The sequence below is a fragment of the Orbicella faveolata genome, unplaced genomic scaffold, assembly GCF_042242905.1.
Source record: "Orbicella faveolata isolate gen_17 unplaced genomic scaffold, um_ofav_v1 contig_50, whole genome shotgun sequence".
Taxonomy (NCBI): domain Eukaryota; kingdom Metazoa; phylum Cnidaria; class Anthozoa; order Scleractinia; family Merulinidae; genus Orbicella; species Orbicella faveolata.
The window spans coordinates 1,743,745-1,758,911 of NW_028301581.1; the positions used below are offsets into that span (position 1 = coordinate 1,743,745).

The 15,167-nt window shown below is 37.1% G+C and overlaps 1 protein-coding gene and 1 pseudogene across 1 annotated transcript; one reads left to right on the forward strand and one right to left on the reverse strand.

The window, feature by feature from the left end:
• Positions 1–812: 812 nt before the first annotated feature.
• LOC149095551 (uncharacterized) lies at positions 813–1,998 on the forward strand (annotated as a pseudogene).
• A 7,685-nt stretch (positions 1,999–9,683) lies between these two features.
• Positions 9,684–11,154, reverse strand: LOC149095552 (uncharacterized). The gene has a single exon (XM_089281927.1). It carries the CDS (start codon positions 10,503–10,505, stop codon positions 9,684–9,686), a length of 822 nt encoding a protein of 273 aa, XP_089138053.1. The 5' UTR covers positions 10,506–11,154.
• Positions 11,155–15,167: the final 4,013 nt, after the last annotated feature.

Sequence of the window (15,167 nt, forward strand, 5' to 3'; positions counted from 1 at the left end):
AAATAAAAAGCGAGCTAACCAAACAAAGAGTGTTTAAGTGATCGGCTAATTTCCCCAAGGTCGCTTTAACAAGCTGGTGGAGTTCCGGTTTCGGTGCCCGACGGCCCGGACTTTGTGTCGAAAATCCGATCAGTGGATGACTAGACGTGGCTATGGCCGTAATGTTTTAACCGGACCACTCCGGTTACCAACTGCTCGACCGTGGATGTTGTAATTAACATCATCATCATATGCAGACGGTGGATTAAACGCCAACATTAACGTTTACACTCGCTGTCTAAAGGGAACTGAGACAAAAAATAAACAGAACTGAACATTGAGGGTTAAGTTCCAAGAAGTAGAAGCCGACGCGTGCGTGTCTTTCTTTTACGGAGTTACTTGCAGAACTAAGAGAAACAGGACAAGCTGAGTCAAGCCAAGTCAAGCCAAGTCAAGCCAGCACAAACCAGGTCAAACCAGGGCAAGCCAGGAAATCAACCCGCCAGATGGAGCGTAAGGCCTACTGATGTTGCGTACTCATTATTCCTTTTTCGTAACCTTTTCTAGCACCCTATGTTAGTTTTAAATAATATATTTGTTAGTACTTACGTACTTGTGCTACTGTTCGTTGTGGTGATCCAATTCTGTTATCTTTTAGTTAAAAGTTTGCACCGACATTTAATTGGGATTGATAGGAATAGTGGTTGTTGCAATTTATGCCACCTAGGCCTAAAGCCTCTAAAAAGATCGTTACGCGTTCTCAAATACATCAGGCACAGCTGATTGAAACGCACAGAGAAAGTAATATTTGTGTTTGTCCTGTATCCGGTATCATGAACGCTGCCCAAAAAGAAGAATTTAAAGCCTTCTTTACCTCTTTTCTGACGACAATAAAAGGCGATCTAGAAAAAGAAGCGCATACGACACGCACACAATTAGATTCTCCACAAAATAAGATTGACCAAAAAGCAACTAGTCATGATCACGGCTTGAAGCCAGAAATTTTTGATGGAAATCCTATAGCGGACGCGTCAGTATGGTTGGAGAATTTTCGTGGCATAGCCAAATTAAATAATTGGTCGGAGGAGTTGCAACCTAATGCTTTTTCACTCTATTTGCGGGGCATTGCGTACGCCTGCTTTGTCACATTAGCTGAGGAAACTACCAGCACTTTATCTGCTCTTTTTGATGCGTTTCGCGCACGTTTTGGCTCTGGCCCACAGGATTGGATTTTAAGTCAACAATTAAGTGCGCGTAAACACGCTCCAAACGAGCCCATCGACGATTACATTACTGATATTACGCGCCTATGCAAACGATTAAAATTGTCTGACGTAGAAACAGTGAGATATTTTATTGAGGTATTACAGGGCGACCTTCAAGCCTATGTGTCACTATAGGTAGGCCAAAGACGTTTCAGGAGGCCGAGTCTCAAGCGTATGAAGGACATCGTCAATCGCCGCCAGGCTGCTTCAGATACTCAATCTGTGTTAAGGAAAATGCAAATCACGTTTACTAAATTCCTGGAGCAACCTTCAAGTACTTGAACAATGCGGTGATAGCCACCGCTGCGCCAGCTCCAGGTCCTTCAGCTGCTGAAAAGAAACTGGAAGAATTGTCCAATCACATTAAAACACTCCAAAAACAACAACAGCGTCAGCAGCAGCACATAAACGCAACTTATGCTATGGCTGCTTATGATGATCAGCCTCCTGGGACATCGCGCCATTTTCAACCTAGTAATTGGCAGGGACCAAACAGTCAACTAGACCAGTTACAGCGACGGTTAACATATTTAGGGAGTGTTTTAAGGCGGTATCAGAATCCGCGCCATTCCGCCAATCGCTCATATGACCGATCTTACAGAGGCTGGAATGATGAATATAGTAATGAATTCCGTATTCACCCCTTCTACAATCGACGTTCTATGTTAGCCATAGAGGAACCACCAAATTCCAACCAGGGAAACGCCTAAGGACTCTTGTTGGTACCCCAAGAGTCCGTTTTGGCAGAACAAAATTATTTAAATATTATAGACAAGGTTTTCGAAGAGCAACTAGAAACAACAATCAAGTTAGTTATAAGCCCAGAAATTGTTTTACCACTATAGATAGCAGATTCTCTCCAAGACATTCGGTTGCTCGACATAATGTTTCTACTTGTAAAACAGGTGTAAATAGTATTGATGATATTCGCACGGAATCGCCAATTGTAAATAGTCACAATCGCCTTGATGACAGTTTTTCTGACTCGCCTATTTCGGATATCGTGGTAATCCCGGGACACCCATATCCTACTAAAAATATCGTGTCTGGAACACAGTCTAGGGAATCTTTATGTCCGCTTTCTTCGGCGACGAAAAATAGTAATCACAATGTAACTTTTGATAATACATGTTGAGAAAATTAAATACAGTTACCAAATTGAACCAGAGTTCTCAACATACGAGACGCAATAAAAGAAAGGTTAACAGAAATACACAAGTGAAAGTGCGCAAATATCATTTATCAGAAATTGAAAATAAAATGGAGACTGGCTATGTCCATATTAATATTACCAAGAGAATACCGCAAAATCAGACAGTTTTCTCACTCAGCGATGACGCCGCACAAGGTGTTAACAACATGTCAATTTGTCCCGATGGAAACATTAACGCTGGCGTTACCGTGATTATTGATAAACATCATAGTACCTACGTAGATGACCTAGAAAGGAAAGAATTACATCTCAAAGATGTTATCACCACAAACAGTGACGAAGCCATAGGAAAACGGAAACGCATTGAAGAAGTTAAAAATAGATACAAGAAATCATAATATATCGTCAGTTAAATTAAAACCAATATTAAAACAGAAAAGAAGTTACCCAATTTTAAGAGAAGAGATTAACGAGAAAATATTTCACACAGAAATGGAAGACGCTCCAAAGGAAAATGAACAAAGCATTGTGAGTAAACAACCCTTGTAAACCCCTGATCAAGTTGTACAACAGGTTTTACCAAAATCTGACTTACGCAGTCAGACCACTTCAGGTATTTTCAGGACTAGGAATTTAGATTCGGAAGCCATACCCAATGTGCACACAAAGAAAACCGAAACTCTTTCGTATTCACAGGAAATTACCACTGACTCTCGTCTCTTTGTCTTGCCCAGCCAAGCAAGCTGCCAAGAAGACTTAGTTCACGACAACGCGTGTGAAACACAGCAAATTTCCAGCTCCAAACATAATGAAACAAGCACAACAGTTGACTCAGCTAAAGATTTTTCTAAATTGCCAACTTACGAAGAAGCAGTAACCTTTCCTAGTTTAACAGAATATCTGACCAATACTCCTATGACGGAAGAAATAAGGAAAGTTTTGGATTTTGCAAGGCACAGCCCTCTAAAGGAAGCAATTGTTACTGTTTGTCAGGCCAATACACCTCCTTACAAATTCTTCATGCCAAAACAACGTAAACCACCCGATAAATCAGAAATTCCGTCTTGTATTATTAGAATGAGCCATTGACACGCTTTGGTTATTTATAACTACCAATTATTCACGAAAACAAAGAAACATAAACTAAACCAAAAAAAAACACTGAAACAAACAAACAACAAACAATTTTGTTAAGTATTTCATGAAGTTACTAAGCGGGGTTTGACACGAATACTACTAAATTTTTGTCTGTTAACTCAGCAGTAAGAAACTCAACTAGGTTTAATCTTCTGTTTACACTTTATATTACAATTAAGATTTTACGTGAGCATTTTTGAACACTGTTATTCCTATCAACCCTTCGCTTATGCGATTTTCTTTTAATGCCGTATGTCCACATAATTTTTACTTGTGGGTTATACATTGTTCAGCTTTAGTGTTGAGTTCGTGAAGATATATATATGTATATATATATATATGCCTCCATTTTTTTTGTTATGGTATTGTCATGTTATCTTGCTTGCATTCCATTAACTCACTGTGAGCTAGGGACTAGCTCAATCTAAGGGTGGAGAATATGTAAAACAATAAAATGCAAACAAGATATCAATTCTTAACCATATTTATTCGTTGTAATAATGGGTAAAAAGGCAACGGTAATGTTTTAAGAAATAGGTGTTGGGTCATTCGAAATATAATATTGGAATACTTTAGGTGTTTGGGATACATTGACATTACGGACTTGCTCCTTGACTAGCTGATCAAATGTTGCCTTTCTTATCGTTGTTGTTGTATACGCGGGTGCTACGTTTCCTAGGAACTAGTTCTTCGTATGTGTAAATTACCTGACTGTTGTTACGCTGGAAATAGTGCCCTGTAATCTAACTATTTTTAATGTAGTATTTACTTAAATAATTTGTTAACTGATTCTTGTTAGACCTGGTAAAATACCTTGGTACATTCATGTTCTGCGGGCACCGTTGCTATACTACATGTTTTCGGGTCAGCTGCGTTGTTCAGCAACTCGTTTGTTTACTCGCGGGTGTCGATCGAGAAAACAAAATAAAAATTGAAATCTAGATTTTGGAAGCGCTCTTTTTGGAATTAGTCGCGTTAGACTCCTTAACTTATTTTTAGTCTCCTGTCCAACTTTTCAGTCAAACCTTGCCCTTTTTACTGAGCTGTTCAGGGAGTTTTATAGCGATGTTTAATTACTTTATTCCTACAATCTCCGACAAAAGTCTTGGCACACCTTCCCACTTTTGCAATATCTGTCAGGGCAATTTATCAGTTCGCCCCGTTCCGCCCAAATCAATTTTGTTAATCGTGATGAAGTGGTCATTGCCCGCTTACAACATTGTCGGGGGGGAAGGGGGTTCCCCCTTCTAATGATGTGATTAGGTATTGTCCCCAAAATACCTTGTCAACGCATTTTCGTGCTGTCTGATCCAGGTGTGCCAAGGACTTTTGTCGAGGATTGTCGTTCACACTTCGACCCAAATAAAGAAAAGATTCCTTAAAATAGCAGCGGCACCTCGTTAAGATATGTTTGTACCAAAAGAGCACGTTCACTTAATGAGATGGATGGCTTCAACTGGAACTCCCTCCCACGAAGCTGGGAGTTTGCATACCTATTTCTTGTAACACTTTAGTCGTACAGAATTTTCAACAACAACTTTTATTAGAGATCCTGGCACTTTTCCTTGATTTTAATTTGTAAACTTATTCTTGATAATTGTTATATTGAACGTGCTGATTTATTTGGATCATACACCCTATGCTTGATAGTGAAAATTCAGAAATGAAAAGATTTTTCACTAAGTAAATTCTGCGAATTCTTGGTAGTAAAACACAGCGCATGTACTGACATCAGCGTTGATTTCCGAATTTGACGTATTAGACAGCTGATTGACAGCACGGGTGTGATCCAGATAAACGAGCGCGGGCCAAACCTACGCATCAGAGTTGTAGTAATTGCTGTAATCAGGCAAGAGTGGCAGTAGGGGAACGTTGTCAGTATTCTAATGAAGTCATCAATAGTGGAAATAAAAAGAGAAGTAACCAAACAAAGAGTATTGAGGTGATCGGCTAATTTCCCCAAGGGTCCCTTTAATCACGCTGCGCGTAGCCCGGTCTCGGCGACTTTCTGGTCATAGTCACTAAGTGAGTTAATATTTCGGCCAGACTGCTTATAAGTAAGCGTTCAAAAATTTTTCTTCTGGACATTTCACTGAAAACCAAAGTCTTCTCCAATTAGTTTAGAGTCCCTAGGTCTGGGAAATATCGCCCAAGTTCCTGGAAATCCACCCAAAGTTGGTCAAAATCGCGCGGTGCGTAGCCAGGTATTTGCGACTTACTAGTCATAGTCACTAAGTGAGTTAACATTTCGTCAACTGAAACCGCGCTGCGCCTAGCCCAGTCTCGGCGACTTTCTGGTGATAGTCACTAAGTGAGTTAATATTTCGGCCAGACTGCTCATAAGTAAGCGTTCAAAAATTTTTCTTTTGGCCATTTCACTGAAAACCAAAGTCTTCTCGAATTAGTTTAGAGTCCCTACGACTGGAAAATATCGCCCAAGTTCCTGGAAATCCACCCAAAGTTGGTCAAAATCTCGCTGCAGCGTAGCCCGGTCTCGGCGACTTTCTAGTCATAGTCACTAAGTGACTTAATATCTCAGCCAGACTGCTCATAAGTAAGCGTTCAAAAATTTTTCTTCTGGCCATTTCACTGAAAACCAAAGTCTTCTCCAATCAGCTTAGAGACCTTAGGGCTGGGAAATTCCTGGAAATCGACCCAAAGTTGGTCAAAATTACGCTGTGCCTAGCCCGGTCTCGGCAACTTTCTAGTTATAGTCACTAAGTGAGTTAATATTTCGGCCAGACTGCTCATAAATAAGTTTTCAAAACGTTTTTCTTCTGGCGATTTTTTTGAAAACCGAAAGTAGTATAGTAAATGGCGGTACTAGGACATTATGTAAAAAACGGCATACCCACTCCCCTAGAAACCCAAAAAGTACCCTCGCCGGGCCTCAACTCGAAAAATGCATTTTCAGGCCTCTTAGGGTATGTTTTGTCCTAAGCCCTCTCATTGGCAAATTTCATGTCTCCCAACCCTCTAGAAATCAAAAAAAATCCTTCTACTAGAAACCCTTCGCGAAGTCGGGTCATGACCAAAAAGTACTCTTGCCACCCCTCTGGAAATCAAAAAACTCCTTTAGCCAGAAACAGCATAAATTAGGCTATCTCAGGCCTCTGCAAATCAAAAACTTATTCACCAAGTGGCAAAACAGAGCTTTTGAATTTGATATAAAAGAGAAACGTTATTGATATATTGGTAGTATGAGTATGAAAAATGAAATTGAAATATATAAGGTTCATCCTTTGTATAATAAATATGCCGCGTCGAATCTTGGCAAGGTTATTAATACCAGAACAATGAAAATAGTTGGGTGCAGCTTAAATCATTGTGGATATAATCGTTGTTCTGTCAGCGGGCTGGGATTCAAACAAAACTCAATGCTAGCTCACAGATTTATATGGGAATGTCTCAACGGTTCAACTCCGAGTGATAAAGTCATTGAGCATATTAATGATGTGAAAACTGATAATAGACTGTGTAATTTACAATTATTATCACAAAGTGAGAATAGTAAGAAAGCAGCAAAAAATCGAGATTATTCTTTTGTGAAGTATAATCATTTGAATAAGAAAAAAGTCAAATCAATAAACCGCTCCGATGGGACGATTATGATTTTCAAAAGTTTATCCAGTGCTGGAAAAAAGCTTCATGCTAGTGCTGGTTCAGTGAAAATGACTTGCGATAAAAAATATGGCTATAAATATGCCTTTTCAAAGTTAGACGGCTCCAAGTATTCATTTGAATATATGGCTTTATATAAAATATACATATAGCCAGAAACAATAATATTTTTGGCTATCATAATAGCAAAAGCAGATATGGCAAAAATAACACATCTGATAGACGATCTATCTGTATATATAGGCTATACTATTTTCACCACAACCAAGTAATGTCGCTAATATACATTACTCGATGAACGTTTATATTTTCAGCACATCCTTTAGTGGTACCCAACTGTTGAAATCATCACTGTATCTCTTCCACTTTACTAACGCTTGCTTCTTCTTATGATTTCTCCTTATGATTTTTTCAATTCTGAATATATCCTGTTTGGCTTTTAACAGCTCAGGGTCATAAAAACTGCCTGTTATCTCTTCACCGTGGAGATCTTTTAATTTGTAAGTGACTGGATTCGCATATTGGATCTTATCAATTGTAAATACTTCCTCAGTCCAATTAGGGGTATATCCTTTGTCGAATACTTTTCTCTTGCCTTTGCTTATTCTAACCTTATCACCGATTTTAAACTTCGGTTTTGATGATGGTTCTGTATTACTATTCAGATTAAAGTATACAATTCCTTCATTTTTTCCTGACTAGCTTCAACAGGTGTCATTTTTATTGAACCATGTTTGGTGTTATTATACTGTTCTAATATTTTGGGTAGAATATCCAAATACTGATTACTGTATTACCCCAAATAGTAAACTGCTTCCACATTTTGGTTTTTATTGTTTTATTCCATCTTTCACAATGATTTTTCTTCATTTACCGTGGAATACAGTGTTATGTTATTCTTATCCAACAAGTCCTTCAAATGCTTGTTATAATAATCTTTACCCTCATCAGTCCATAAGTACTCAGGTTTTCTTCCCTCTCTGATAATGGATTTGAATGCTTCAGTTACAGATTCACCTTTTTTATCCTTCAACGGTACAATCCAACCGTATTTACTAAACGCATCTAAAACCATCAGAAGATATCTGTAGCCCTTGTTCCACTTGCTGAACTGTTGCATTTCAACTAAATCAGAACACCATATTTCATCGATATGATTGACTGTTACACGCCGTCGAGTAAAGTTACGTTTTACTGGTTTGTGTAATTCATCAGCTAATTTTTCTTGCCAGTTCACTTCACTCGACGGATTCTTCCGTTTTTTGATACCCCAAGACCCAGTTTCTGTTTTTTATCGATCAATCAAGAATCTTGCTGTTGATCCCCTCTTTGGCATTTCACCATATGGTATTTCATCCAGTGATGAAACCATTTGCCAATCACAATCACCTTTGTTTTTTTTTTCCCATATCATAACAAATATCGTGATCAGCAGCTATCTCATCCACCTTATTACACGGTTGTACGTACCATTTGAGAACTCACCGGTGCATGGGTTGTATTCTAATTGCTTATTCAATGGATTATATGGTCCCATTTATTTGTACTTTCCTGGTGTCCATCCAGCCTTTGGTTTTGGTATTTTGCCAATCGCTTTTTGGATATCAATTGCACCTCCTTTGTACATGTCAGCATCAAGATCCATTCTGTCAGTTTTATATTTGTAATTTGGTCTCACTTTGGTTGATAATTAATTAATTGCTTCAGATCCAACTTTTTGAATAACAGGAGTTGCTTTCTTAATTCCCCAATCAATCGCTTGCAAGGTTTTCTTTGCTATGGTAGGTGCAAAAGTACGACCTAAACTTAATATGCTTGTCAACAGACTACCTCGAACCTCGTTTCTGATATTAGTCTTAGCAAGTCTGATGTCCAATCCTTTATTCAGCTGTTTATTCTTGTGCAATCGTTTCGGCACATTTTGTGCAACGTACAAAACGTCATTTCCAGTTAGTGCATCTTTTGAAAGCCTGAGAACAATGGTTTCACGCTTATGAAATGCACTAGCAAGATTCTTTTTCTGATTTGGTGATAATTTCACCCTTATTTCAAATAATTGCGTCATATATTATATAGATTATATAAAATATGTATTTTGAAAAACATCCTCGTATTGAGGAATAACTAACTAACTTCTATCTTTGCTATTCTATTTATTTACACAATAACTAACTCATTACCAATTTTGTTAATCACAACCAGCATCTCTTCGTAAAAGACAATTGCGTCAACATTGAATGCAGCTGCTGAAGCAGCATTTATTTTGTATCTGAAAATTAACTGTTTGGGATCCCTTGTAACTTTTTCTGTTTGGTTTGTTAAATCAAAATATATCATACCATAAAGACCATTAAAATTTGCAAGATTCAGTTGTGTACCAGTATTAAAATCATTTCTTCTTGCAGCATAAGACAAATCGTTAAAAATTCTCACCTTAGTTTCTGTATCATACTCAGTTTCTGGATAAAATATTCCACTTCCATATTCTAATGTACATGTCGTCAGATAACTATTAGCATCAGCGGCATTCAATTTATAAGTATCAAATAAGTAAGGATTTTCTGCCACGAAATTTGTTTTATTTCTTTGGAGTTATACAAATATATGTTTAACATAATCCACAGTTGCTGAAATCTGATCAAAACCACTTGCTTGTGCTGGAGCGGACATTTGATAGACGATCTCAGATAGGACCATTTAGTTTCTTTCAAAAATGAGCTGACAAAATTGTCATATAGACTATCTTTTGGAATTAAATTGGGCACCCATAATAGAAAACGATTAATGGCGACTCTTCCATCATCGGCAGCATCTGCTTTTTGAATTAGCTCATCATCATTCTGAAGTGTTATATTGAATTGTAATTGCATTGGTATTAGCATCTTATCTTCTAACACTTCGAAGAATGAATATCTATTGACAGGAATAATAACATTGACATCAGCATTTCCCACTGTTAACCTTCGTCTTGCTTCAAATCCTGCATTCTGATTAGCATTAGCAATCTGATGGCTAGTATCCAAATACCAAAGACCGTTTTTTGCAACTGATCTGCTGAAATCATCAGAATACTCCAATAGATTCTTCACAAAACTGACCTTATCTGTATCATATACGATTTTACCAGCAGATTTGATCATCAGATGATTGATGAAAGAGTGTGAGCCATTGATGACCGTAATTCTATCACCTCCACCATAAGCTGTTCCATCAGCGAGTTTTGGTACTTGAAACAGAATTTTTAAAATAAGCATTATACCAATCGTAAAACGCTGATCTGTCATTGATTGTAAATTTGTATCCATTTTTATCTTGGTGTTCACCATTAGCTGGTGCTCTGATTGCATCATCTGACTGGTATCTTACAAACTCATTTCGTTGTAACATTTCACTTGATCTAAAAGCCATTATACTATTAGTTTAGATAAAAATTCGTGTTTTATAATATTTGACCAAGTATTGGAATTGAGTTGAATGGACTGTTTTTCCGAGCAGTAGTCCCTTTCCTTTCCTTTTCCTTACACCTTCTCCTGATATTAAACGATTCAATATTATATCTCTACTTTCTTCTTTTATCGTTGGAAGTGTTGCTGTTTTTTGTTTCACACCTCTTAGTCGTTTCATCATCAGATCACCTGATTTCTCTGCTGCTTTTTTTACCCAAACGCTCACCAGCGTGTTCTACTCCGGCCAGATCTTATTGCTTTTTTCGCGATTGGTTTGGCAACATTTTGGAATACAGATGATGCTATACTTCTTATCGGTTTGAATATATTGTCAACAATCAAACCGTTTCGTTTGTGTTTTTACACAAATTTACCCATTTGAGGATGGTAAAATCTTTTGAATTCATACGATTTCATATAAATAAATTCGACAATTCTTTTCAACAGTAAGCTAAAAGCTGTATCTGCGCCATTAAGATTTATCTGTCGTCTTTTGCCATCGGTTATATATATTCTCATTCTCGAAATGGTGTTCTTATTCACAGGATTAAATGTGACTCTTTGCGGTTTCATAGTGAAACTAAATGACGGTTTGAGGATACTGGTTGAGAAAGATTAAATTATATCTGTATCTCCTCCATTAACAAGGCTGATATTAACCAAATCACAGTGAATCACAGTGTATGTTTAGCATTTCTGTATCTTGACTTAAATCAGGCATTCGTGACCCATAATTTTCAGCATCTTTAAGAAAGCCAACGAGCTCGTGAAAATTTGATTGGGTGAGATCTAGTTGGTAGCCTGTTTTCAATTTTATTAATACTCTGTAGGTGGAGTACTGAAATTTTAAAATTATTGGATGTTTATCAAGATCATCATCACCATCTTTTTTATCATCGTCATCATCTTTTTGTCAGACTGGTCATAAATTGAATATTAACGGTGGAACTTCCATGAATATGTGGATTTAGATATGGGGAACAACAAAATAATAAACATTACACCTGGCAGCGACAACAATGATGCAGTCAATTATCAACAGTTAACAACCAAAGCAAACGAAAATGAAACGCTTTTACTTGATGGTTCAAATAAAATGGCTGCTGATTTAGACAGGAGTAACAACAAAATCATCAACTTATCCACTGACTCCCACAACGTGCTGTCAGCCACCAATATCAGGTACGTAAACCAAGTCAACGGAGCTATGATTATAACGCTGACTGATAGTTTTACAAAAAAAATAAATGACTCACATATCAGCGACTCAACAAACAAAAAAAGTGTTTTCCAATATCTTATGGATGATGTTAATCAATCAACACGTGAGAGTAACATTATTGTTGATGGTATCGAAGACTTTTCTGATTCACCTCATGATATTAGTAAAAAAGCTTACAGTTTCAGAATTGGAAAAGACGCACAAAACTGGTATGCATTTCGACTGGGATTCAACATGCATCTACTTCCTGAGGGTGAATTCACTTTGGTGATTGAATTCTTCCCACCAGCTATGGATCAGGTGACAGTGTCAGTTGTTTCTTCCTAACTGAGTATCAGTCAACAAACAATCAGGCTGTTTTCGAAATATAGTGGATTCATCATTCACTTCCATAAGTACGATGTAACTACACCTGAATACAATTACGTTAATAATAATAATAATAATTTATTCATTTATAGTGCGCTTTTTAACATACCAGCTGATCAAAAGCGCATTACAACAATAAATAACCTAAAACTATACAAGTATTAAAAGTCTACAATAAAATTTAAAAATAATTAAAAAAACACTACATCATTTATTTATATATACATATTTAAGAAATATTAAAAGCTAATTTAAAAAGATAAGTTTTAAGATTTGACTTAAACGTGGAAATACATTTGATCATGCGGAGGCTAACAGGAAGAGCGTTACACAGAGTGGGCGCAGACACACTCAGTGAAGGATCTGTCACCAAATGACTTTTTCATTCTCCCCGAAGGATGCTTTAATAAAACACCTTCACAGAAAAATGCGAGTCGAACCAGGCGCCTAGATTACGCACTACCTTAACAGGCTTAATATCGATCATGCCAACACGGACTGAACTGTGATTAATTTTCAGCAACTGTTGTCTCGATCCGATAACAAGAAATTCAGTCTTATCATCGTTGATCTTTAATTTGTCCCGGTACATCCATTTACGCAAGTCACTAATGCATCGCTCCATAGCTTCCAATGCCTTCACTTGATCCATAGGCCTGTTAGGATTAAAAGACAAGTAAAGTTGCGTGTCGTCAGCGAAGCAGTGCGCATTCGGCAGGTGGACTTGTACTATCTCAAAGAACTTGGAGGCGTAAACCACAAACAGAAGCGGGCCGAGACAGCTGCCTTGTGGGACACCAAAACGCAGATCGAAGCTACCAGATGTAGCCCCCTCAAACAAAACACGCTGGCTGCGTCCCGACAAATACGACGAGAACCACTCTAAAGCCTTCCCGCCTATACCAAAATCAGTGGTCAAGCGTTTTAGCAAAATCGCGTGGTCCACGGTGTCAAAAGCAGCGCTTAAATCTAAGAGGACAAGTAGTGTAACACGCTGCGAGTTCATATTCAACGTTGACTTGAAATGTCAGGGTATTACAAACAGTCCATCTCAGGGGCGTGGTCATTTGGTTATTTATGGGATCGAGGGAAAACAGAGCGCTCTGAGCTAAGATGTCTTCGATGAGCTGTATTATTTAGAAAATGGCAAACTGACATTCAAAACTGCTGTTGAATTTCAAACGGCAAACTTTAATGAAAATATTGACATGAAAAATCAGATAAAAAATGTCCAAGACGGTGTCGAAAATAATGATACTGTGAATATCAAACAGTTGAATGAGTTTGAAGATAATCTTGTAAAATTTTTCAGAAGAGAAATGCAAACCAAAATCGATCCTTTCAACTACAACATCACTGAACTGACAACAAAAGTATACGTTGCTGAAAAACAAATAGCCCGAGTGGCATTGCACGACGAGGTGTTAAAAAGATTATTCGAATTTTACGCAGACTTGTTAGATCCAGAAGAGTTCAAAAGAAGTGGTCCTAGTGTGACTGCGTTGGACGATTTGAAAGTGACTACTCGGACTGGTTCACCAAGTAGTATACCATTTTCTGTTTTCAATTTAACTTACCGTTTCCGTGGTTTCTATGGCGAAATGAATGTCAATATCGACGTCCAGAAAGATTTCTCCATGTTTTTCGTTATCAAACATGATACTAATTTTTCAGAGAATTTTGGCGCGTTTGTAAATACTCAGAGAGACATATTCTATGTAAGAATACTGAATCGTTTAGACAGTAGTGGTAGTGGTGGTAGAACTTACCGACTTACAATCACATTCAATATCGTAACGAACAACTATTTATCGATATAACAAATAATTTCAAAAATAAACAATTCATGATATGGGTTGTTAAAAACGGTGAAAATATAAATGCCGAAATTGCAGGAATGCCTGGTACAATAACAACAACACGTTCTTTTCCTCAACCTACATCTTCAAAAATACATATCGAATGGGGTTCACAACAAACCTTTATGCAATTGGTGGAGATGCTTTTCACGCTATGGTAGCAGCAGAAAAAAAGTTGGGGACATATTTTGAATTGGATTAAATAATATCTAAACCATATATATGAAAGCATCAAAGACTGCTTTCAATTTCAATCATATCGATAACAATTTAACCGAAGCTGAGATATCAGAGTTGAAAGCTTTGTAGAAATACTATCATAATAGACATGTGTCCATTATACGACAAGTTTGAGGATAAGTTTAATAAATTGTTCACAAGTGAATAAGATTAATTATTTTACTCCAATAATATTCAACATCAGCAAAGTTTTTTGGACCTCGTTATTGGTATATTATCAGTCGGTAAATCCAAAAATTCGAAAATTTTTTTAGAATAAAATTAATGTTAATCATTCGTTTACGATCACCATTAATTTGTGGCATTATCCTGTCTATTTTTCGGAAAATATCATGTATTCTATTTTTATTGTGTACTGATAATTGCCATCCATTTTTTACTAGTGATATCGTTTAACACATTGTCTAAATGATATTTTCTTTGTTAAATCGATTTCTTGACAATCTTGTACTTGTTTTCATGAAAATCAACGTACTCACTGGCTGTATCAGAACCACTTACTGTACCACAATTGCGGCATACATTTGTACCCTTGTTATTTATCATGTCTTGTTTTTCACAACATGACACTATTTTAATTGTTGGCTGTTGTAATTCTTCATCGCAAAATGGACAATTGATGTAGTCCATTTTGATCATTTCTTCGTGGATAACATTTCCACAATTAAACTTATTTGTTTCACTCAATTCCATCACCAATAATATATCTTGTTTTCTCTCCATATGTTTTTAGTCTGAATCAGTTTCTTCGTAGTCTGATGGCAACCATTCTTCACCCGAAGGTTGAGAATCCCAAATTGAACTCTGACTTGATTGGCTTGATTGACTTAGTCTCTGGGTTTGACTTTGGCTTGATTGACTTGATTGACTCGATTG